The sequence below is a fragment of the Leopardus geoffroyi genome, chromosome A1 (assembly GCF_018350155.1).
Source record: "Leopardus geoffroyi isolate Oge1 chromosome A1, O.geoffroyi_Oge1_pat1.0, whole genome shotgun sequence".
Taxonomy (NCBI): Eukaryota; Metazoa; Chordata; class Mammalia; order Carnivora; family Felidae; genus Leopardus; species Leopardus geoffroyi.
This window is the reverse complement of record NC_059326.1, coordinates 67,102,150-67,126,559: the sequence shown is the minus strand read 5'-3', so window position 1 is coordinate 67,126,559 and position 24,410 is coordinate 67,102,150. Positions and strand designations below refer to the sequence as shown.

At 44.7% G+C, this 24,410-nt stretch overlaps 1 protein-coding gene across 5 annotated transcripts in view; it reads left to right on the top strand.

Annotated features, from left to right (window-relative positions):
* Positions 1-24,410, top strand: part of ABCC4 (ATP binding cassette subfamily C member 4) — a 262,716-nt gene that overhangs the window by 110,202 nt on the left and 128,104 nt on the right. For 4 of the 5 annotated variants that reach the window (XM_045480729.1, XM_045480739.1, XM_045480711.1 and 1 more), the window contains 8 exons: positions 3,098-3,192; positions 3,448-3,534; positions 8,533-8,629; positions 11,826-12,035; positions 13,861-14,001; positions 14,622-14,659; positions 15,048-15,142; positions 16,961-17,107. In XM_045480729.1, coding sequence (XP_045336685.1) covers positions 3,098-3,192; positions 3,448-3,534; positions 8,533-8,629; positions 11,826-12,035; positions 13,861-14,001; positions 14,622-14,659; positions 15,048-15,142; positions 16,961-17,107 — 910 coding nt within the window. The remainder of the gene's footprint in view (positions 1-3,097; positions 3,193-3,447; positions 3,535-8,532; positions 8,630-11,825; positions 12,036-13,860; positions 14,002-14,621; positions 14,660-15,047; positions 15,143-16,960; positions 17,108-24,410) is intronic. The other variant, XM_045480750.1, reaches the window with a different exon arrangement.

Below are 24,410 nucleotides of genomic sequence, written 5' to 3'. Positions count from 1 at the left end.
CACAACGTCTTTATCCATTCATCAGTTGGTGGACATTTAGGCTCTTTCCATAATTTGGCTATTGTTGAAAGCGCTGCTATAAACATTGGGGTACATGTGCCCCTATGCTTCAGCACAGCTGTATCCCTTGGGCAAATTCCCAACAGTGCTATTGCTGGGTCATAGGGTAGGTCTATTTTTTATTTGTTGAGGAACCTCCACTCTGTTTTCCAGAGTGGCTGCACCAGTTTGCATTCCCACCAACAGTGCAAGAGGGTTCCCGTTTCTCCACATACTCGCCAGCATCTATAGTCTCCTGATTTGTTCATTTTAGCCACTCTGACTGGTGTGAGGTGGTATCTGAGTGTGGTTTTGATTTGTATTTCCTTGATGAGGAGTGACGTTGAGCATCTTTTCATGTGCCTGTTGGCCATCTGGATGTCTTCTTTAGAGAAGTGTCTATTCATGTTTTCTGCCCATTTCTTCACTGGATTATTTGTTTTTTGGGTGTAGAGTTTGGTGATCTCTTTATAGATTTTGGATACTAGCCTTTTGTCCGATATGTCATTCGCAAATATCTTTTCCCATTCTGTTTGCCTTTTAGTTTTGTTAATTATTTCCTTTGCAGGGCAGAAGCTTTTTATCTTGATGAGGTCCCAATAGTTCATTTTTGCTTTTAACTCCCTTGCCTTGGGAGATGTGTCAAGTAAGAAATTGCTGCGGCTGAGGTCAAAGAGGTGGTTGCCTGCTTTCTCCTCTAGGGTTTTGATGGTTTCCTGTCTCACATTCAGGTCCTTTATCCATTTTGAGTTTATTTCTTTTTTTTTTTTTTTTTTTTTTTTTTTTCAACATTTATTTATTTTTGGGACAGAGAGAGACAGAGTATGAACGGGGGAGGGGCAGAGAGAGAGGGAGACACAGAATCGGAAACAGGCTCCAGGCTCTGAGCCATCAGCCCAGAGCCCGACGCGGGGCTCGAACTCACGGACCGCGAGATCGTGACCTGGCTGAAGTCGGACGCTTAACCGACTGCGCCACCCAGGCGCCCCGAGTTTATTTCTTAAATAATATTCATATATAACTTGATAGATTCCCAGATCTTCACATGAAAGCATGAAGCTTCTTCTTAGCTTTGAGTTCCACCTGGCTTGTGTGGAACAAGCATCTACTTAATTCAGCTGATCACCTCGGTGTCTCTTGAACACTTCCCTTTTGTTTTTCCTTTCCAGACTACTCTTCTTGTTTCTTTACAAGTCTTGTGAGTCACTCTATCACCGTGCCTTAAATGTGAAGACAAGGCGGCCGCCTGGGTGGCTCATTCGGTTAAGTGTCTGACTCTTGGTTTCAGCTCAGGTCATGATCTCACGGTTTGTGAGACTGAGCCCCGCGTCAGGCTCTGTGCTGTCAGCATTTTTAAAGAGAATAAACCTAAAACAATGTGACGGGGTGCCTGGGTGGTTCAGTTGTTTAAGTGTCCCAACTTCAGCTCAGGTCATGATCTCATGGTTCATGGGTTCAAGCCCTGCACTAGCCTCTGTGCTGACAGCGGGAAGCCTGCTTGGGATTCTCTCTCCCTCTATCTCTGTCCCTCCCCTGCTTATGGTCTCTAAATAAATAAACAAACAAACAAACAAACAAACAAACTTAAGTAAGTGAAGACAAGGGCCAGGTGTTAACGTTTTCTGAGGGTGGGAAGCTGAGGTCGAGATCAGCAAACTGGCTGGTTAAGACACACTTGTTCTTTTAGGGGCGCTTGGGTGGCTCAGTCAACTAAGTGTCCGACTTTGGCTCAGGTCATGATCTTATGGTTCGTGAGTCTGAGCCCTGTGTCAGGTTCTGTGCTGACAGCTCAGAGCCTGGAGCTTTCTTCAGATTCTGTGTCTCCCTCTTTCTCTGCCCCTCCCTGCTCATACTCTCTCTCTCTCTCAAAAATAAGTAAACGTTAAACAAATTAAAAAAAAAACCCACACTTGTTCTTTGATAAAGGAAGTCCCGTGGCTTTCCAAGTCATGTGTGTGCCTCCAGCTTGCACAAGTAGCCCTTGGCACAGACCTCCAGACTTGCATGTCCAGCTGGAACCTGATGTCCTCCGTAGGCATCTCGGCTTGCCCATAACCACGATCTCAAGTTGCATCTGCTGTCTTGCCCAGCTCAGTAGCCAGTGAGGCAGTTCTTCCCCTTTCTCACGTGGAGGACGATACATCGCTCCTCTTCTGCTACCACGACCCCACCCCTTCATCCGCAGGTGTTACAGTCTCGACCTTTGAAATTTGCCCGGAACCTAACCACTGCACTCCATTTCTGCTGCTCTCACTCTGGTTCCAGCCACAGCCTGCTCTCACCTACGTTCTTGCAGAACCCTCCTGATGTGTGCCCTGCCTTCACCCGATGCCCCTACCATCTCTTTTCCACAGAGAGGCAAGAGGGATTTCTCAAAAACCTAAGCCAGGTCATGTCCTCCTCCCCATTTCACTGGGAGTGAAACATGCCCCCGCCCCCCTTCTTACCTCTGCCTTTGCTCTCCCCATTCTTTTCTCACTCTGTCTAGCTCTGCTGGCCTGCCTGCTAGTCCTCCAACACCTTAGGCACCCATCTGCCCCATGGCCTTTGCACTTGCTTGTTCCTGCACATGGAATGCTTTTCAGTCTGTGCAGGTGCACTTACCTGTCTGTGAAAGCCCCTCTGATCAGAGACCTTCCTGACCCCCATGTAGGATGCACTTCCCCTGCCCCTCTCCCCCTGAGCCGCCTTCCTTTTTCTCCTTAGGACTTGCACTCATGCTAATTTTTCATATTGTCAGTCTCCCTCCACGGAAACTCAAGGGACTGTCTTCCTACAACCAAATTCATTGTGCCCAGAACAATGCCAGACATACAGTCGATGTTCAATAAAACATCTGTTAAAATGGTGAAATGCATAAATACTGTGGGGAAAAGCTGCCGAATGAAAACAAAAAGCCCTGAGTTTGTTGGAAAAGTTCAGGGTTACAATTCTGTCTCTTTGAAATATCATCTATTGTAGTTGATCCCATACGCGTATGAAGAACCGGTGCTGAAAGTCTAGGACGACAGGAGGATATATTTTACATCGTTTTCTTCTTCTTTGTGGCTCCGTGCAGGATTTGCAGCTTTTGGAGGACGGAGATCTGACCGTGATAGGCGATCGGGGAGCCACATTGAGCGGGGGACAGAAGGCCCGGGTCAACCTCGCGAGGTAATCGCGGTTCGGTTGCCCTCCCGCGCCTGCGCTGTGTGCGGCTCCCAGGGCGCCTCACCCGAAACCACCTGCGGCTGCGTGGGGGGGGGGGGGGGGGGGGCGCCGTGGGAAGCACGAATCTCGCGTTATTACGGCGGCTCTCGGCGTGAACGCGACCCGAGTTGTTGCTGAACGCTGTCAGGCCTTGGAGAGGAGGGGGTGGGGGTAGGGGTGTGGGGCGTTCTCCCGGCTGACGGCACTTTATGTTTCTAGAGCAGTGTACCAGGACGCAGATGTCTACCTCCTGGACGATCCTCTCAGCGCCGTGGATGCAGAAGTGGGCAGGCACTTGTTTGAACTGTGAGTTTGCCTGCTCTGGTCACTTCTGCTAAGAACCGCGTGGGGTTTGGGGAAGAGGGCTCGGGAATGCCGGGACGCCTTGGTAGACTCCGCTGCTTCTGCTCTGGCGGCCGTCTTTCTCCTCCCTTCCCTCCACAGACGATCCGTTTTAGAGACATTTTTGGGGAACAAGGGGGAAGATACAGACAGACGGTGCTTACTGCGTCGGGGGCGGGGCGGTGAGTGGAGAACATGCTTTAGGGGGTTAAGAAATAGGTGGCAGATTTCCCCTTGCTACTTGTAGGTGATAAACAAGACGTTGTTGGTGGAATAAGAAGGATGCTGGACGGTTTTCTGAATTGAAGAATGGGACTCTGTAACGTGGTGCTTGGCTGCCAGGTTCTTTTCCTTCATCATTTTTGTTGATGGCACGTTTAGAAGTGCAGTTTGCTGGTTTGTGCTAATTATCCCGTAGGTTAGGAAGTACTTGGTAAAGTCTAGAATAGTTTAAGAATGACTTATCCCGTATCACAGGATGGTTTCAATAATTGAGTGTTGCTTCATGGATTCTTAAGATTAATAGGTAAGGGCCCCCACATGTAGGGGTAACTTGAATTTGAAACTAGATACCCAGAATCTAGCTTATCTCCTGGCTCTCACTTTGTGTTTTGGGAATTGGTTTTCATCGGCTCTTGCTCAGTCGTGAAACCACTGATGTAAGTACTGGAAGCTAACATACGTGACTGATGCTTCCTGTGGACTGAGTGTAGACTGGCGTATGCAGAAGCATCGTGAGCTCACTCTTGCTAAAACTGCATCCAGATCTACCCCACAATTAGCTTACTGTTATTAAAGCCGGTGAGCACTTTCAAGTGCATTTCCTGAAGCCCTAATGTGTGCACTGAGGTAGAGGTTCTTGCAAATGATGTTGAAAGTCCAGACCAGGGTGTCGGCCCCTTCGTTTCTCCTGAGACCTCTCTCCGTGGCTGGCTGATGGCCACCGCCTTGCTGTGTCCTCACACGGCCCCTCCCCTGTGCACGTGCACCCACGGTGTCTTTCTCCTTATGTCCTAATCTCTTCTAAGGACACCAGTCAGATTGGATAAGGACCCGTCATCAAGGCCTCATTTTAACTTACCCCTTGAAGGCCCTGTCACCAAATTCTAAAGTATTGGGAGCTTAAGGCATCAACATGTGAATTTTGGGGAGGACACAGTTCATTTACAACAAGTCCCAAGTAGCAAAGTAAAGAGATTCTAGCAGAGAGAGCAGTGTGAGGCAGCTCTGGGTTCTGGATATGAGGAGCTGGGACTCCGTGTCCCCTGAGTGTGGGTTCCTGTCATTTCTCCCCTAGAGCGTGTATGTACCAAGTTTTCGTTTTGGGATATGACAAGTTCTGGAGATGGGTGGTGGTGATGGTTGCACAACGGTGTGAGTGTCCGTAATGCTGCTGAGCTCTATGCTTAAAGATGGTTAAAATCGTAGATCTTCTATTTATTTTACTGTAATTAAAGAAAAAAAAAAAGAATGGCAGCATTGAATTTTTCAGAACGCAGAGAGCCCAGCAGCTGATACCTGACATGGCCTCCAGCTCTTTAATCTGACCTCCTTGCCCATCCCTTCCTGATCGCCACTGGATGAATTTTCCCTTAGGGAAGTGCCTTGTGGCTTGTTAGTGAGTTCGGTGACGGAGATTCCAACCCCCTCCCTCGGTGGCATCAGGAGTAGCCCAGCCTCCTTGTCCCCAGTGCCCCCCCACCCCCGGGCTCACAAATGTGTCTCCCCAACCTGGGCGGGGGGCGGGTATTGCGCACAAACTCTCTATCTCTGTAAGAACAGTTTCCGCCGGCCATTGAGTTTGTGTCACTTGGGAGGGGAGAAGATGACCTTCTAATTGCCAAGTATCAGTGTGCTTATCACAGAAACTCTCCCAGGTTCTTCTTTGAACCCAGGAGGTATTTATAAAGTCCTCTCGCACCTTTCGGGTTTAATGGCTTTGGATATACACTTGATAGAAGCAAGCTTGTTAAAATTGTTGTTTGCTAATCAGAACCACGTTCTTTGGGGAAACTTAGGGCAGGGAGCACGAATGCAATTTAGGAAATCACTCAGCAGCAGCTGGAGAATGTTCTCAACGAGCTAGAAAATTGGACTGAACAATATACTATGAAAGATGGCGGTTGTGTTGAAGCTCAGAGATGTGAAGTGTTTTGTATTAAAAGTGAATGAGTTACACTTCTACTTGCCATTAGCAGTTTACTTCGGTCGTGAATATATATCCAAGGTTATTAAGGTTTGCGAGTCTTACAACTATATGCTGTAAACATCGATGTGGATTCTATCACATGTGGAAGGTTGGAGGCCCTCGGGTGAACAGAAGCGCATGTAACCTGTTGGAGCGGTGGATCCCGTCTTATCTTCGAGAGCCCCATATCCCTAGACCCTCACTTCTCCGTAATCAGTTCGAGTCTGTCCTACCTGGATCTGCCCCACTACTGCCTACTCTGTTCACCTTTGCCGCCTCAGGCCTCCACGGACCCCCTTCATGCTCAGGGCACAGCTCAGCATCCTCAAGTGGCCAAAAAGATTCTTTGCAGTCTGACCCATTTGCTTTTCCAGCACTTCCTCATGCAGACTCCCTACTCCGGCCACGCTGGCTCTCGTGCAGTGCCCTGAATGAGCTGTGTCCCTTCCTCCTATCTGCCTGTCTATACAGATCCTGTTCCTTCTGTCCGGGAGCCTGGGGGCCAGTGCGCCAGGACAAAGAAGATGCCGCTGCCACCTTTCCCTCCCGTTTCTCCAGGGGGTGGCCTGTGCCCTTTCCTCTTCCCACAGCCCTCAGTGGGCTGTACTTGAGCACTGATGAGTCCCCCCTACCCCTGACTCACTGTGAATGCACGAAGGCACCTTTGCGCAGCAGGTTTCTCTCCCAGAGCCGCTGCACCTGCTGTACCTTCTTCCAGGAATGTTCCCCCCAGATATGCTCATGGTCCGTGTGTCCCCTACATCCAAGATTGCAGCCCTCACCTTGCTTTTTCCTCACAGCATACATCACGACCCAAGAGTGCACTTTCTGTATTTATTTAATGTGCCTCCCTCTTCACAGTGTTGTCCATTTTCTTGACCTGTAGATGTCCTTGGCACTTAGAGTGCCTGATACCTCATCAGAGGTCTGTCGATTGAATGAATGAGGCTAGTGACTGTCTTATTTGTATCCCCTCTACCACAGTACATGTGCCCTCTTAACACAGCCCTTACACAGGATAAAGGTTAAATAACTTGTTACTGATCCTTCATTTTTTTTTTTTTTTTTTAATGGCATGGCTTGGAAATTTTTACTGTTAAAAATTTGGCAAGTAGAGTATTTTCCTAGAGATTTGGATTAAAAAACATAATTTAGAAAAATTTGGAGCCATCACCTGATAACATCATTGTAATTCTTTATATTTCCTTGTGTTTGGTGGAATGTTAGGAAGAAAACATTTTAATAGTTTTGCATTGGCCCACCTTGGACGCAGCAACCCATCAGATGTGGTGGTTAACATCTATCTTCAGGGATTGCCAGCAGGGAATTTTGAATTAAGAAGTAACAGTTGCTAAGCCTGAAGAGGGATTTACTTGCTCAGGAAACTTAGGAATAAAAGCCACACCAAGACCTTTCAAAAGGGAAACATTAATCCTCCTGGATGTAAAGAATGGAATAATAGTATATATACCTACATCCTGGGGTCTTGCTTTTGGTCTCAGGTCCAGTCTCAGAAGTGTCCCCTGAGGATTTTCTGTCCTGAGTCCAAACCAAAGGGCCACTTGTGGGTTAGGGAAGGTGGAGAATGGACCTAACATTGACTGAGTGGATTAGTGTTCTTAGAACATACCTATGGGTTGTCACCGGCCTTATTTTGAGATGAAGGAACCGAGGTCCAGAGAGAGGTCCGTTAGCTCATCTGACATCGCCAGGCTAGTAAGAGGGATTTGAACTGTAGTCTGGGTGCCCGCAGAACTCTTGATCTGACCTACCTCAGCAGGTTGAGTTGGGGCCCACGTTCCTGAGATTTGCTGTGCAAGGGGCTCCGTCACCCAGAGCATATGCCTAGGGCCCTGCCTCTGGTCAGATGGCCCCGTCTCAGGCTATGTGCTGACCTGGACAGGTTGTGGACCATGGTGGGGCACAGGCTGGAGTGCAGTTCCTAGGGGCGTGCATTTAAAACAAGGAGCACTTTGAGGAGTTACTGTAAAAAACCTACTTGAGTGCTGATGGGGCTCTTGGCTAAGAGGACTGGTGTGTCCTTTGAGCTGTTGAATGATTTCCACTATGATTTCGGCCCCTTGGATTCTCTTCTTTCGTATTCATATTCAGAAGGTTTTCAGTCCGACTGAAAGATGGTTTAGTGTTCTGGATGGGACTATGGGGATATTGTAAACACTAATTGAGGACATGCCAGTCTTTGTTTTCTAATAGTATTTAGGAAGTGTGTCTAGAAAGTGTCTAGAAAATGCACTTTGGGAAGAAGGTTACTGAAAATTTAAGATTTTTTTTTGGTTAATATTACATCATAAATCAATTACCTAGCAAACTAAGAAAAATGTACATTTTTGTATAACTTAGGTCCCTCCTTCTCCCAGTCCTACACAGGGATGAAACACTAGTATTTTCATTCAGTCCAGTTTTGGAATCTCACTATTGCTCAGTTGTTTTTTCACCATGAAATATATAAATAATTTTTAAGCTGAGTTTTAGGGGGGGAAAAGTTAGCTCTTGGCGTCTCCTTCACTGGACTGCTTTTTGGAATTTCTTAGCAGAACTAGACTCAAGTTGGTGGATAAATTCGAGGACCTCATTAGGTTCCCAGTGATTTACATTTGTATTTGATTTGTATCTGTATTTATATTGGTTTTTAAACTACAAATCTTTGACTCGTGTGTTGTCTTTGTCTCTGTGTGTTTTGAAAATGTGTGTTTTTCAATTTGGAGCATCCCCATTAACGTGGTTTTTGCATACTGTACCTTTTATATTTATAGGTGTATTTGTCAAACCTTGCACGAGAAGATCACAGTCTTAGTGACTCATCAGTTGCAGTACCTAAAAGCTGCAAGTCAGATTCTGATATTGAAAGATGTAAGTAATTTCTAGACAGCTGTGGGACTTGCTAGCACTCAGGTGTGTTGAAGGTGAGACCTCCCAGCAGGTCTCTTCTCAGGTTTGTGCCAAACTCCCTCTCCTTCCTTCGTTTTGTACCCTGTCCTGCCCAGAGCTGGTATTCCTGCTTTTAAGCATGAATCCAGACATGTAGAAATGGAACTGTTCCGCTCTAGGCCATATTACCCTAAATATATAAAATTGGTGCCTCAGAGTTCTAAATTATAACTGTTCTAGTAAAATTGCTTGGGATAGTGATGCTGTTTTATTTAGAACTTTTGTTTTCCTCTTCTTCCACGTAAATCAAAGTGTATTATTTGAAAATTAGGGAGACTGAGACATACTCGTTTCTATTTGTCTTCTGCAGTTTAGCCAAAGAGCATCTTCCATTAGTGACAGAAGCGTGGTTGGAAAGCTGAGCGCCCCTGGTCGAGACATGCAGTCCTGCGTGTAGCCAGTTGCTAGTCTCCCGGCATAGGCTTCTGTGTGTGCTCCATACGTGTGAGAGCCGGGGCGGTGATAAGTAAAAGTCCCTGCCATCGTGGGGCTTCCATTCTTGTGGGGATAGGGGTAACGTGTGGGGCAGGGGGCAGCGCATACCATGACTGCCTCCCCAGGGAGCTGGTGCCTCAGGGGACCTAAGTGACATGAAGGTGCTGGCCGTGCAGTCACCTGGGGGGGGGGGGGGTTGAGGCAGGGGGTCCAGCGGTGGGGTCCTAAGGAAGGAACTGACCTGGCATGTTGTAAGAATGTCTGGAAGACCCGTGTGTCTGAGGCACAGTGGGCGAGAGAGTGTGAGGGAGGTGGGCTCAGAGCAGTGGGCGGCTGGCCCGGAAGTGGGTTGGAAGCCATTGGACAGATCAGAGCAGAAGGGTGATGTGGTCTGATGCATGGTTTTAAAAGATCCCTCTTGGGGCACCTGGGTGGCTCAGTCGGCTAAGTGTCCGACTTCGGCTCTGGTCATGACCTTATGGTTCGTGAGTTCAAGCTTTGCATCAGGCTCTGTGCTGACTGCTCAGAGCCTGGAGCCTGCTTCGGATTCTGTGTCTCCCTCTCTCTCTGCCCCACACCTGCTTGCACTCTTTCTCTCTGTCTCTCAAAAATGAATAAATGTTAAAATAATTTTTAAAAGACGTCTCTTGATGTTTGCTGGAGGGGCAACAGCAGAAGCAATTAGAAGTCTCAGTAAAGTTCAGAAGATGGAATCATGGGCTCAGATTAGTGTATCAGTTTCTGGAGCTGCCATAACAAATTACCACACACTGCGTGGAGTAAGTAACAGAAGTCTGTCATCATCACCCTTCTGGAGCCTACCAGTCCAAAATCAAGGTGCTGGCAGGGCCATGCTCTTGTGAAGGCTCTTGGGGGGAATCCTTCATCACCTCTTCCAGCCACTGGTGTTCGCCAGCTGTCCTTGGTGTTCTCGGCTTGCCACTGCAACACCGTGGTCTCTGCCTCTCTTGTCACATGGTGTTCGCTGCGTCTGAGTCTTTCCTCTTAGAGGGACGTCGGTCATACTGGATTTGGGGTCCATCCTACGCCAGCATGACTTCAGCTTGATCACATCTACAAAGATCCTATTTCAAAATTAGGTCACATTCGTAGGTATCGTGTTTGGGTCTTGAATGTGTCTTTCTGGTGGAGCCATCATTCAACCCCCAAGAGCTAGCATGGGTCCCAGGGTGGAGGTTAGTGAGAATTTTCCAGGCTTAGTAGTTGTTTGATGTTTCACTCCTTGGCTTGTTTACCTCTGAGCCTCAGCACCTCGGTCATGAACCCTGGTCTGCTCCAGCTGGCCCTCGCTCAGATCCTCATGACATCAGATGAAATTCTGCCCTAAGAAAGATGACGAGGGTGCAGAGTGTCTGCCTCTTGGGAGCAGTTACCTGTGTCGACTCCTGCAGTCCTCTGGGAATAGGATGCTCCGATTCCCCGAACTGGAAAACATTTAGTTTCATGTGCAGAGGGGATGATGGAGTCAGGTAAAACCCCAGCGTTGGTGGGGTTATGAATATAGAACCAACAGCCTATTTAGCCAGTCCCTGTATGTTTCGGGGTCCCCTTACTGTTTTTTTTCTGAGGACATTACTCCCAACTTTACTACTGTCAGAGCAAACCATTTGTCCACCAGTGAGCTCCGCTGGGTGAGTTGTTTATTTTTATTTATTTAAAAAAAAAATTTTTTTTTAACGTTTATTTATTTTTGAGACAGAGACAGAGCATGAACGGGGGAGGGTCAGAGAGAGAGGGAGACACAGAATCCGAAACAGGCTCCAGGCTCTGAGCAGTCAGCACAGAGCCCGACACGGGGCTCGAACTCACGGACAGTGAGCTCGTGACCTGAGCTGAAGTTGGACACTTAACCGACTGAGCCACCCAGGCGCCCCTGAGTTGTTTATTTTTGAAAGACAGAGCGTGAGTGGTGGAGGGGCAGAGAGAGGGAGACACAGAATCCGAAGCAAGCTCCAGGTTCCCAGCTGTCAGCACAGAGCCTGATGTGGAGCTCGAACCTGTGAACTGTGAGATCGTGACCTGAGCCAAAGTCGGATGCTTAACCAACTGAGCCACCTAAGCACCGCTGTCCTATATAAATTTTAGGATTGTTTGTTATAGCTCTGTGAAGAATGCTGGTGTTATTTTGATCTTTTTGGTGCTTTAAATGCCTGTGGTAGTTACACTTTTTTTTTCTGTTGTTGTTAAAGTTTATTTACTTAATTTTGAGAGGGAGAGGGAGAGAGAGACAGAGACAGAGAGAGTGTGTGTGTGTGTGGGGGGGGGGGGGGGGAGTGGCAGAGAAAGAAGGAGAGAGAGAATCCCAAGCAGGCTCCGTGCTATAGAGTGGAGCCAGATGCGGGCTTGATTGTGCACAGACTGTGAGATCATGACCTGGGCCGAAATCAAGAGTCTGTTGCTTAACCGACTGAGCCACCCAGGCACCCCGAGTTACACATTTCTTATACAACCCCCAGCACCTACCATAGGATTTGACTGAGAACGGAATGCTCCGTTCTGTGTCCAGTTGAATTGAATGAGATGTGTCAACCAGAATTCCAGACCTAAAGATAATTTTCTTAACGAAAATTGTAATGTGAGACCAGTTAAGTATTTTTGATTAGCATTAGTTTAATGCTATCAAATGTAAATGAACCATCACATTCTTTTATTTTTATTTTAGGGCAAAATGGTGCAGAAGGGGACTTACACTGAGTTTCTGAAATCTGGGGTGGATTTTGGTTCTCTTTTAAAGAAGGAAAATGAGGAGGCTGACCAGAGTTCAGCTCCAGGATCTCCCGCTCTGAAGAATCGGAGCTTCTCGGAGTCTTCTCTTTGGTCTCAGCAGTCTTCCAGGCCCTCACTGAAAGATGGCCGTCCAGAGGGCCAGAATGTGAGTTCTCCTCTTGCAGCACGGCCTGGTTGTGTCTGCTCTTGTGTCCTCATGCATCTTGAGTCCTCTCCGTCCCTGACACCTTCATTTGTCCCAGAGTAGATTCTGAGGTTCCAAGGCCTTGTTGCATGTAATGGGTAGAATTAATGTAGAATGAAGGGAGCAAGCCTGATTAGGGTTCCCCTTTGGGTGTTGGACGGAGGAGGAGCTTGCGGGGCTCAGTAGTGGGTGGACTGCTATAAATTCCTGGGGGTCGGTGGCTCATGCTGCTGGTAGGGCTTTTGAATTTACCATAGGTAAATCTTCCTTGCTCTGGAGGCCCCAGGTCACCCTTTTGCATCCAGACATTTAATTTGAAGTCTCCTCCAGCTGAGTTCTGCTGTGGTCCATGTTAAGTCAGCTACTTTTCCTATGTGGTGGAATGTTCTGCTGCTGCATGTGACCTTTGGTGTTATTTTGCCCCATTGTCCGATGGTTGGCGAGAGGCCAGAAGTAGCATGTGTGAAGGGTCTGGCACATAGCAGACACTTTAGAGTTAGCTCCCATCTTCCTTTCTTACACAAGTTCAAGAACCACATCTTATCCATCTTTGAAACCATAGAGGCCAGCATACAGCCAAGGATATCTTTTTTTTTTTTTTTACATTTTATTTATTTTAATTTTTAATTTAATTTATTTTTTTAGCTTTACATCCAAATTAGTTAGCATATAGTGCAACAATGATTTCAGGAGTAGATTCCTTAGTGCCCCTGACCCATTTAGCCCATCCCCCCTCCCACAACCCCTCCAGTAACCCTCAGTTTGTTCTCCATATTTATGAATCTCTTCTGTTTTGTCCCCCTCCCTGTTTTTGTATTAGTTTTGTTTCCCTTCCCTTATGTTCATCTGTTTTTGTCTCTTAACGTCGTCATATGAGTGAAATCATATGATTTTTGTCTTTCCCTGACTCACTAATTTCACTTAGTGTAATATCCTCTAGTTTGATCCACGTAGTTGCAAGTGGCAAGATTTCATTCTTTTTGATTGCCGAGTAATATTCCATTGTATATGCATACCATATCTTCTTTATCCATTCATCCATCGATGGACATTTGCAGCCAAGGACATCTTTGGCTTATGTGAATCTACAATGCATTCTCAGTTCTCCGGATAGAAGTGCAGAAATATACTAGATCTCCCTTAAAAATATGCACAGGTAGTCCTCAATGTCCAAACTCTCACAGTCCAAATCTAGGGGCCTGGATGATTCTGGTAAGGGTTTGGATTAGTCCCTCACATTCCAGACTGAAGAATCACTCTTTGAAATTTAGGAACCAAAAAAATTCAGACCACGTGTTATCTGTTGCTGTCTAAACTCTCCCTCTTGTTGTTTGAACTCTGTTTACTGTATTTGGATAATATTTTGAGCTCCATCATTTAGTGGCACAAATAATCTACAGAGATAGCTCCATATCATTTTGTATATTACCGTGGAATAAGCTTCTGCATTTATACTTGAATTGGGTATGTTGTACACGTGCTGGAAATGGTTATGTTCTGCTTCAAACAAAATCACGCAGTGGTGAGTAACCTCGTACAAACAGTGTTTCCTTTTTGCTGATAGATTCCTAGAAGTGGGATGGCTGGGCCCAAGGGTGAACGCATATGTGGTTCATCTAGATACTTGTATACCCTTCTCTGCAGGACATGTACTATTTTGCACTCTAGGCGTGTAAGATGTGTCTGTTTCCTCATGGCTTTGCCAGCGGAGCACACCATTGACCTTTCAAAGTTTTGGGAGTATGGTGTAAAGGTTCATCTCTCGCTGCTTTTTTTCCCTTGCCAGACTGGGAATCTACAGGTTACAGTGTCAGAGGAGAGGCGTTCAGAAGGAAAAGTTGGTCTTAAGGCCTACAAGAGTTACCTCACAGCCGGTGCTCACTGGTTCATCATCATTTTCCTTATTCTACTAAACATCGCTGCTCAGGTAAGTAAGGACATTCATTTTGTCTTGTGGCCTCAGCTTGATGTTTACAGTGTGACTTCTACTGTATATATTTACGCCACTGTTACCGTATCACTCAGTCCACTTGGATTTGCATTGAAACATGCTATCTTGGGGAACAAAATAACTTGATGTTTACTGTGTTGTGTGTACTCTTAGAGAGCTTCTAGAAGAAGAAGGATGTCTTTCAAAGATTTAATTTTTTTTTTTTAATGTTTAGTTTTGAGAGGGAGAGAGACCGAGCATGAGTGGATGAGGGGCAGAGAGAGAGAGGGAGACACAGAATCCGAAGCAGGCTCCAGGCTCAGAGCTGTCAGCATAGAGCCCGATGCAGGGCTTGAACCCACGAGCCATGAGATCATGACCTGAGCCAAAGTCGGACGCTTAACCGACTGACCCACCCAGGCGCCCCTCTTTCAAAGATTTTAAAATGTAACATGCACTTACTTGAGGTGTTGTTACCTGGGATGTGGGGTTTGGCTCAGACCTGAGCTGAAAGAATCGTGTCTGATTTCCAGAGCCTTTCAACGTTCCTTTTGGGGGAGTGAGAGAGTTGAGGTGCTAGGCGATGCTTGATATTTATGTTTATTTCTTCATGCTAGGTTGCCTACATTCTCCAGGACTGGTGGCTCTCCTATTGGTGAGTTGTTTCCAGTCTGATATGAGGTGCCCCCAAATTGGCAGGCAGCCTGTCTTTCCCACAGAGTCGGGTTTGTTGGGCCTCCTGTCCTAATCCTCCCTTAGTTTCCCTAGAGCAAAAGAGACATTGAAGTTCTTGCTGGTGGAGTGTGACCCTCCCACGGTCTCTTCCCACATCTGACCCTCAGTGTCTATACACTGACAGTTCTGAGAACTGAAAGTGTCACGATGCAAGTTGAATTTGTATAAAGAGAATGTACATGGGGCCCTGCATGCTTGGAATCCTTTCCAGCATAAAACATGTCTCCCAAATTGAGGTTAATTTTTTTCTTTTTGTATTCATCTAAATTCTATCAATAGCTTAATATTTTTTTCCCCCTTTTTCACAGGGCAAATGAACAAAGTGCCCTGAATGTCACGGTAAATGGAAAAGAAAATGTCACTGAGAAGCTCGATCTTCACTGGTACTTAGGAATTTATTCAGGTAAAGTTTAATCATTCGGTTTATTATCCGGGAGTCTGAGGTGCTTACAATGAGCCTGTGTGAGTAACTAGGGCTTCCAGGAGTAATTCAGTAATGTCTTAACAGATTAAGAGTCTGAGTCGCATTTACTCTGTGAATTAATTAGAATAATTATTTTTAAAATCTACCAGAAGAAAGAGGTTGAATGAAGACTCTTAATTTGCTCTGTACTGGATTTTGGAAGTTAAACCAGGATTGAGCATTCAGAAAATCAGCCACTGGAAATATGTGGCTATTGTCTATTCTAATAGGTTGCTTTCGCTAAATCTTATATCATTATTTGGATGGGCAAGGGGATTAGAAACGGATCCCCACCCTGTGGTTCGGATTGTTCCAATTCTGTCTGAATAAACCCTGGCTTTTATTGAACTTGGATGAAATCCTCTGGCAGCGAGGTTCCCCCACATAAAAGCATTATTCCCTCACAGGTATGCAAAGCTCCCTTCCCCGTACTGCTCATCTCCTGGGCTTCATTAATGACTTAAGAGAGAAGCTGAGCAGGGAAAAATCCAGTGTCTGGGAATTAGGATTCCTTCTCTCTCTTACCTTGAGATCACAATGTTATCGCGTCCCCAACTGTGTGATTAATTTAACATTTGGCTTGCCAGACTAATATTAACACAGCGCTCTGCTTTCACAAAAGTGCTTAGAATATATGTGGCATTACATACTTTTTAAAGGAAATCCTCATCTGAAATTTTAAATATTCTCGCCGGAAACGCTCATACAAGCTTTCCGCAAAGATAGAGCGAGTGATCTTTGTGAAAACCTACTCACTGAAATGTGGTTATTTATTTCGTTGATCACTTGCTAAAGAACCCTGAATACATGAGCTGTTTCCCTTCCACACGGGTGGGCTGTGAGAGGCCCGGTGGCGGGGAGGGGGAGGGAGGAGCCGTTCTGCTGCACAGCCAGGCAGGATGGGGGCCTCAGGAAAACACCTCTGGATGGCAGTTAGGACTCTGAGCAGCTTTCAGAGTGGAGACAACAGTGATGTGTCATGTGAGGGGTAAAAATGGACTTGATGGAGTATTACTCACAGAAGTTATTTCCCAAATCTCTTTAGCATGGGGAGTTCAGGAGATGACAGGAAAATGATGTTGATTTTTATGCCCATCATAGGTACTCATTTATGCCATTGACAAAAATCTATAATTTAAATCAGTTGTGTTCATTTAAAAAGGCTTTGTGTTTGTATAAAATGCTTGGTGTTGGAGATTAGTTGCTCACCGAGGTTATTTCATGCTAATGTATAATTTGTATTTTCTTGCACTTCCGTTGAGAGATTTTCTACTTGCAACTTAATATGGTATTTTCATATTCTTTAAAGCCACTTGGGCATTTTCTACAAGGAAATGGCACGTCATTTCCCTTGTTCCCAGTTAATTCACATGCTGGTGTGAGAGCATACCGAAGTTTTAGATTATGAGATGTGTAAATAGAGTAGCAAAACTTGAAATGTGGAGAAGGGAAGATCAACGAGTTTTTGTAATTATCTCTTTTTCTTCTTTGGTTTTAATAGAACTTGTAATTGAATCAGGAAAGCCTAGTATAAAATTATCATTTACACCCGATTTTCTTTTACATACAGTTTTTATTTAATGAGAGAAAAGTAAATGATATACTTCTTTGTAAAAGTATCTTGCAAATGCATTGCACTCTTACAGAAGCCACATGTCTTATGACACAGAATTTCATTCATCAACTGCCTGACATGCTATGGCTTCGCCAAAGAAAAGGTGGGGATGTTGTGCTCTGAGTGATGTTTCTTTATTTCAGGTTTAACTGTGGCTACTGTGCTTTTTGGCATAGCGAGATCTCTGTTGGTATTCTACGTCCTTGTTAATTCCTCACAAGCTTTGCACAACAAAATGTTTGAGTCCATTTTGAGAGCTCCAGTGTTGTTCTTTGACAGAAACCCAATAGGTAAGTCAGACACCAGGTTTCTTTGTAAATCTGCCTCGTTGACACCGTTTGTGTCTGATCACGTTTCAGCATTGAGAATGGAGGAGACGCTTGGAAGAAATCGCTGTGTGTGTTGATTCATTGTCCACAAAAAGCTTCACTGACAGTTTTCTACTACCCGACAAAATCTGAATGTGGGGTGCATACGAGTTTCTTTCTTTCTTTTTTTTTTTTTTAGTTTTTTTAAATGTTTATTTGTTTTTGAGAGGGGGAGAGAGAGAGAGAGAGAGAGAGAGAGGGAGAGAGACTGAGTGCTATTGGGGGAGGGGCAGAGAGCGAGGGAGACACAGAATCTGAAGCAGGCTCCAGGCTCTGAGCTGTCAGCACAGAGCCCGATGTGGGGCTTGAACTCTTGAATATGGAGATCATGATCTGAGCTGAAGTCAGACGCTTAACTGACTGAGCCACCTAGGCACCCCAGGTGCATGCAAGCTTCTATTCCGATTTACGTGCGTGTGGAAAATAAACAGGTTTAGGAATCTGTTTGTGGTGGGGCATATGAAACACCCTTCGCTGGATGTAGGCGTGTTTAAATGCTGTTGACCAGTTGCCAGAACATTGACTGCATCATGTGGCATTAAACTAGGTCATCCTGGACTTGAAGGTGTACCTAAAATTGTAATGAAAAATTAATTAAAACCCAAGATTGAAGTGTACACATCCTCTTCGATAGAAGCTCCTCACTCTAGCTTTAAAGTGGACTTTTGTTTCCATAATTGGAGGCTTTGTGGCACGTCGCACATAAGTTCCTCAATGTGAGCACACCCGGAGGGTGTCTGAGTGGTTGATGCCCCACCCTGAGGTCTTTGACATGTCTTGCTGCTGGGGGTGGCCTCCTGACCTGGGTCCCCAGGAAGAGTTTGTTCATCAACATGTGCTCCCACCGTTCAGGCCCAGGGCGGCTTGGTTGATGCAGGAGAGGATTGAGGGGACCCATCCAGGCAGGGAGGGAGGCTGGAGAGAGCACAGGAGTAGGCTTGGCCTGGCTGTTAGCTAGCCGTGTGACCCAGGCCACAGGTGTACATACCGCTGGGCAGGTGACTCTCAAAGCGGGATGTTGTCGTGGTTAGAAGTGTGGACTGTGGATCCGGCTGCCTGGGCTCACACCTGTGCTAGCTGATCATAGTAGGTGGTTATGGTTCTGTGAGTACTCAGGTGCTAGTTACTTAATTTCTCTGTGCCTCAGCATTCTTAGCTCTAAAAGGGGGATACTCTTGGTACCTCTCTTATCCAGACAGTGTGGGAATAAAGCAGATCGGTACACTCACACAGCCTAGAGCAGTGCTTGGCCCGTGGTCAGCACCTAATGACTCTTGGCCACAGTGACGCGTGGCGTCTCAGAACTTCCTCACCTGTGAAATGGAAATGCCAGCTGCCCTTCCTGCTTCACAAGGCTGTCGTGAGGATTAAATAAGACTGTTCAGGAAAGCATTTGGGGCTGTTTATTCTGCACGTTTGTTTAGCACAGGCCGGGTGCAGAGCACAGGAACTCGGTGATCTGCAGAGGTCCCGACTCATCTGTAGTCTTGTTCCAGCCTCGGTCAGGAGACTGGAGGGCACACGCATCTGACGGCCGGGAAGTTGCCGCACTTTGCCAGTTAATTTGAAAACTGTGGTCATAAAGTTGAGAGCATTAAGTGGGACTGCGTTTCTGTTATCACAGCCTCTGAATGCTCATGGCCACAGTTAACCAGGTTCTTCCTGTTCAAGACCTGTAGGCTTCTCCACATGCTGATTTATTTATTATTCAAGGATTTGGGACCGAGTCTAAATCTTCAAGGTCCCTAATCTTAGAGCCACACACTAGTGTTTATCTTGCTCTCCCCCTCCTGGATCTGTTAACAGGGCTTCTTTTCCTTCAAGAAAATAGAAACCCAAATAAGCACTCCAAAGATAGGCCCAGTTTGTCCAGAATGTTCAGAGGGCATGAATTATTTACTGTTTTTAGTGATAGATTAAAAAAATTTTTTTTTTTAATTAGAAAAGTATTTTAAGTGGTAGATTTTAAATTTCCATTTGGATATCATTTTTATAGTTTTTAAACCAATGGGAAGAACACACCAAAGCTGTGCTTCATAGGGAACATCATGGATCGTATCTATATTTTAATGGTTCTATGATATTAAAAAAGCAATTCCCCTCTATAGTAGAAGGGCAGGCATACTTCATTTTTTTTAGTTTATTGAGAGAGAGAGAGAGGGAGGGAGGGAGGGAGGTGAAGGGTAGAGAGACAGAGAGGAGAGAGAGAATCCCAAGCAGGCTCTCACTGTCAGCTCAGAGCCCAACACAAGGCTCAAACTCCTGAACCGTGAGATCATGACCTGAGCCGACACCAAGAGTCAGACATTGAACCAACTGAGTGAGCCAGGCACCCCTAGGCAAGCTTGATTTTTTAGTTAAACATCTGTGCCCAGTGATCCCACTCCAAGTTACAGAGTGCCCTCCGAGCAGCATGGAGAATCCAGGAAGCGTATCATTCTCTTCTCAGTACTTTGTTATCCAGAGCACCTTCTCAGGGAGATGTCAGTAAGTTTCTTAAGAGTTCGTGGTCCTGACAGCATCTCGGAGTTTGGAAAAGAGGGGATGGGAAGGAGGGGAAGGGTGTAGTCTCCCGCAAGTGAGGCCCGGGGTGGCGATGGCATCTGCACACACTATAGCCTGGCTTGGATTTGCAGATGTCTGCCAGGGTTCCCTTCCATAGCCACGTTCAGTTCCCGCTTGTGCTGGAATATTCCCAGTGAACCCAATCCGGATTGTGGAAGTCTCTTTTTACATTTGTTCGTGGGTGTTTCCACCCCAGATGGGCTGATTCCCTTTTCCTGCTTCTCCCATTTTGTCAATCAGTGGGAGATCCTTTGACCTTGTGCAGAGAACCAGGCCTTCAGTGAAGGGTCCTGAAACACCGGCTGCCCCTTGCCCTGGCCCAAAAGTCCCAGGTTCTCTGACTTGGATTTAGGGAGAAGGACAAGGTGAACCCGGACAGTGCATGTTCCTTCTTGCTGGCTAAGTCTCTCTGGCTGCTCTTTAAGCACTCCAGAGCTCTGGTTTTTAAGAAGGCGCCATCTTTCCAAGCTTCACGACTAAGTTTCTCTTCATTTTGAACCCATGTATGGTTGCACGGAGTTAACTTATTTGCTTATATAATGCAGTACCGTTTTACCCACTGATTTTTTTCATAACCCAATCAGTCTTAAACTGGGTAAAATTTCAGTCAGCTAAGTGTGTTGTCTTAGAAGGGCAAAAAGCTACTTTTCTTTTCCTCTTTTTTCCTTCCTTTATTTTTATCCTTCCCTTCTCAGCGTATTTTGGTGACCGTATTGTGCGTCTGTTAAAGGGCTGCACGTTTTCAGCTGCCCCGGCATTTCCCGCACATTCTGATTGCAACAACCTGAGTTGAGTAGTGCCTGTTTAGATGTGGTCTGTGTGTGTTCCTGTACTGAGGGCCACACCTGCCTCTTCCATGATCAACATTTGTCTTCTGTCCTTTCTGTTCTATCAGATCTTAATGCCCAGGGAATACAGGGAAGCAATTCAGAAATTAGAAGATTATGTCTATATTCAGCATAAACCGTGTTTTCCTGAATTTGTTTTATTTTTTACGTCTGGCACAAGAGGGCAGCATGATCTATATTATTTCAGGGATATACTGTAAGGGCACCTTATTGCAAAAACCTATTTTTTTTTTTTTTAATTTAAAGCTTAGAAATTCATTTTTTATAGCTGGAGTCTTGTGTTTTATAGTATTGGTGCAGAATTTTAAATCATTGCTGTAGTTTATTATGTTTGAGACATTAGACTCTTTATTAAAGAATTATTCACAGTGTTGTCCCAGAATATCTGGCGTTTCACACAAGGTTATGTGGATTTCTAAACTGGAACAGTACTTGGAATGGGTAGCCGCTGACATCTTGACTGGGTATATTTTAATCCCTGTGGGCAGAATATGGCCGCCTGTATGACCGGAGTCAAACATGAGTTTAGGGGAAAATATGACCAGGCAGTTTCTTCAGTTCCCTTCCACACGAGCAGAATGGGTAGAGGTTATCTAGAATTTCACCCTTCACTTTGGAAACAAGATGAGTGGATAGTTGTTCTGTTTCTTCATGCCTAATAATAGTGACCTAACACTTGGCTGAATGAACTGACTTTAATGGATTCCAGATAAATAATTTGTTTATTTGCTTTCAGCGTGTTAATTCAGCTTTAAGAAAGTGGGCCACCGAAGTCAGGAGATACTGGTGTGTGTTTGTTCTCTCAGGAAAGTGCAAAGTTAATATTGGGTTGTGGCCTTTATGTTCACCTCACGTGACTGGTTATCCTGCAGTGGTGTGTGTGTGTTCACTTATTTAGGCATCCGGTATAAGATAAGTACAAATGCATATCGTTATTTTTTCCTTACAGATTAAGTTAGGGCCAGAGTACTATAAAAGGAGAAAAGCAAATGGACTAACCTCTTCTTTTGTCAATTTTATTTTTTTCCGATGGAAGTTTCTTGTGCTTATTAACGTATGGAACTGAGAGACATATTTGTGTACCCCCCAATCAAAAATCTGGAATTGCTCAAAGGGATAGGATTTCTTTTCTTTTTTTTCCCTTAATGTTTATTATTTGAGAAAGAGACAGAGGGCAAGCAGGAGAGAGGCAGAGAGAGAGAGGGAGACACAGAATCGGAAGCAGACTTCAGGTTCTGAGCTGGTCAGCGCAGAGCCCCACGCAGGGCTCGAACCCACAGACCATGAGATAATGACCTGAGCTGAAGTCGGCTGCCTAACCGACTGAGCCACCCAGGCACCCCAAAGGGTTAGGATTTCTAATTTGCTCACACGTAGATGACTTCGCATATCTAAACTCCTGAATTGGGATATGCGTGAGTAAGGAGCTGAGGGTTGTGGAGCAGGAGGCTGGGAGAGGTTTGAACTATTGTTTTGTTTCTTCAACCTTGAAAGGGACTCCTCAGCATCCCTTACACGTTGTTCATAAATAACTTGTGGAGAAGTAAAAAGTGAACTGAAAGCACCACGGTGAGCTTTTTGGACTGTCAGAAAAACTTGCTGTACTGTTTATAAAATCAGTTGTCACGGTACTGCTGCCCTGCTAGAAAAAAGAGTCATCAGTAGAGAAGAAAGATAATTGTAGGGATATCTCTCTGTTTATCCAGTTCAAATGACCACTGGAGTTAGTGCTAAATGCATATTTTTAACAAGTATAATATTTCAGCACCGTCAAAATTACCTCGACGATAATAGGCCTGTGAAATTACAGCTCTGTAAGTGAGGAGGGGAGGTGGCTCTGCTTAGCACAGACTCATCTGTGCCTGTCCACACAAGTGATTCTGCTGAGCAGGTAGCATGTTAGAACAGGAAACACTGGTCCTAAAACTTCTGATTTATGGTAGGTGTTGTTTTGACACAGCATCGAGACGATTTACAAGGCAAGACTTCGTGTTAAAATATTTTACCGGTGTCCTCATTCGTCACCGACATAAATATTCAGGAGTGATGCTGGAAAATTGGGAATGTGCCCATTCATGCCAAATCACTGGCTGTGTTTCCTTTCAAGTGAGATCTGTTGTGTGGATATGGTTAAAAGAAACTATGGTTTTTCTTTCTTGAGAGCAGATGAGCTGTAAGAAATTGGGAGTAAGAATAACATCCATCCTGACAGCTTTCATGTATTCATCTTGCTTAGGTTGCTTTTAATTCTGGCTTAAGTCCTACAGGCTTGTGTTTTTTGTTTTTTGTTTTTTTTTTTCCCCTTTCCTTGCTTGGTGCACATTGTAGAGAACATATTTATATGTACATTAGTTAAAGAGGCTTTTTGTGTTCAAAGGAAGAAGTTAGTCATCATCAGAAAAAGCTTTGTTGCAAAACAGAAACACACATTTCCCCTTTCTTTTTTCCTTGTTAATAATAACAAATGCAAGTGACTATAAAGGGAATAACACAAAAGATTGCATCAATCATAGTGATTCTCAATAGCTACATATAAATATTGTTTTTTCATGTTTGAATGAAGCAGCTAATAGTTTGAAGTAGGTGTGGTAATTAAATCCTGTCAGGTTGTCACACATTAAAAATAATGTTTTTTCACATAACAATGGTTATATGTACTTAAACTCTTATCATGGTGATATTAAGTCATATTTTATGGGAGTTGCTCATTTACTGCTAATAGTATCATAAAAGCCTTTGTTACGAGTTTAAATAGTTACATAGTTACATATATTTGATTACTATTGTTATTTTGTCAGTAATCTCTATGAGGGTGATTATTATAGCTCTTGTCCAGAGCTGGTAAATATTGCACCATTTTGGTATACATTTTTAATCTACTAGAATGTTCTGATTACTCTTATTCCTGGTTTTTCTCTGTAATAATCCTACATGGAAATACTGACAACTTAGTAACCGAGAAAGCACTGTTTGTGGTTCTCCAATAAAATGTTAATAAGATAAGATTCGGGAAGCTTGTGCCTTGTTCAAAGTGGTAGTCATGTAATATCTCAGGAATTTCTAAGTACGACATTTTACTTGTGTTCTTTCATTTCCTAATAGAGTACATATTAAGTGATCTATGTATCCTGATATGTAAGTTCTCCACTTCACTCTAATATTTGTGGCTATGATGTTAATACCCCCAAACTCTCGGTTTTTATTGATTTCATATTTGTTGTCTCAACCTTAGCCAGCTTGGAGCTAGGCAGTCTTTGGTACTGAGGACTTCACTAGTGTGTCCCACTGGCTGGTGTGAGTGTGCCCAGTAATTTGGCATTACCTTATGGGGTGTGTGATTTACAGTAATTCAGATTACTGTTATTTAAAGCCCCCCCCCCCAATCACACACAGATAATTACTTCAACTTTGTAGCTCTTTGTGACAGTCAGAAAATGCATCAAAGTATCTTTATGACACAGTTTATTGCTTTTGTACAACCATTTCAAACTGGAATAGTATTTCTGGGTCAGATTTCGCACAACTAAATATTGATAAGCATATAGAAAGCATAGTCTTCTGACATGGGTGGGAGTAGATAGAAATTTGCTGGGTTGAAATCCCCTATGGTTTTGCTAAACGGTTAGTTGTTTCCCCTCAACCATTTGATTTTGGAGCTCTCTTAACGATGCCGTGGTGTGAACTTTGATTTTCGTCTTCATCTTCTGTTATCATTTCTTCCCTAACCCCCTTATTTTAAACATTATTATTTATTTTGACATGAAGAAAATGGGAAAAAAAAAAACCCCAGATGTTTACAATATTGAGCCTGT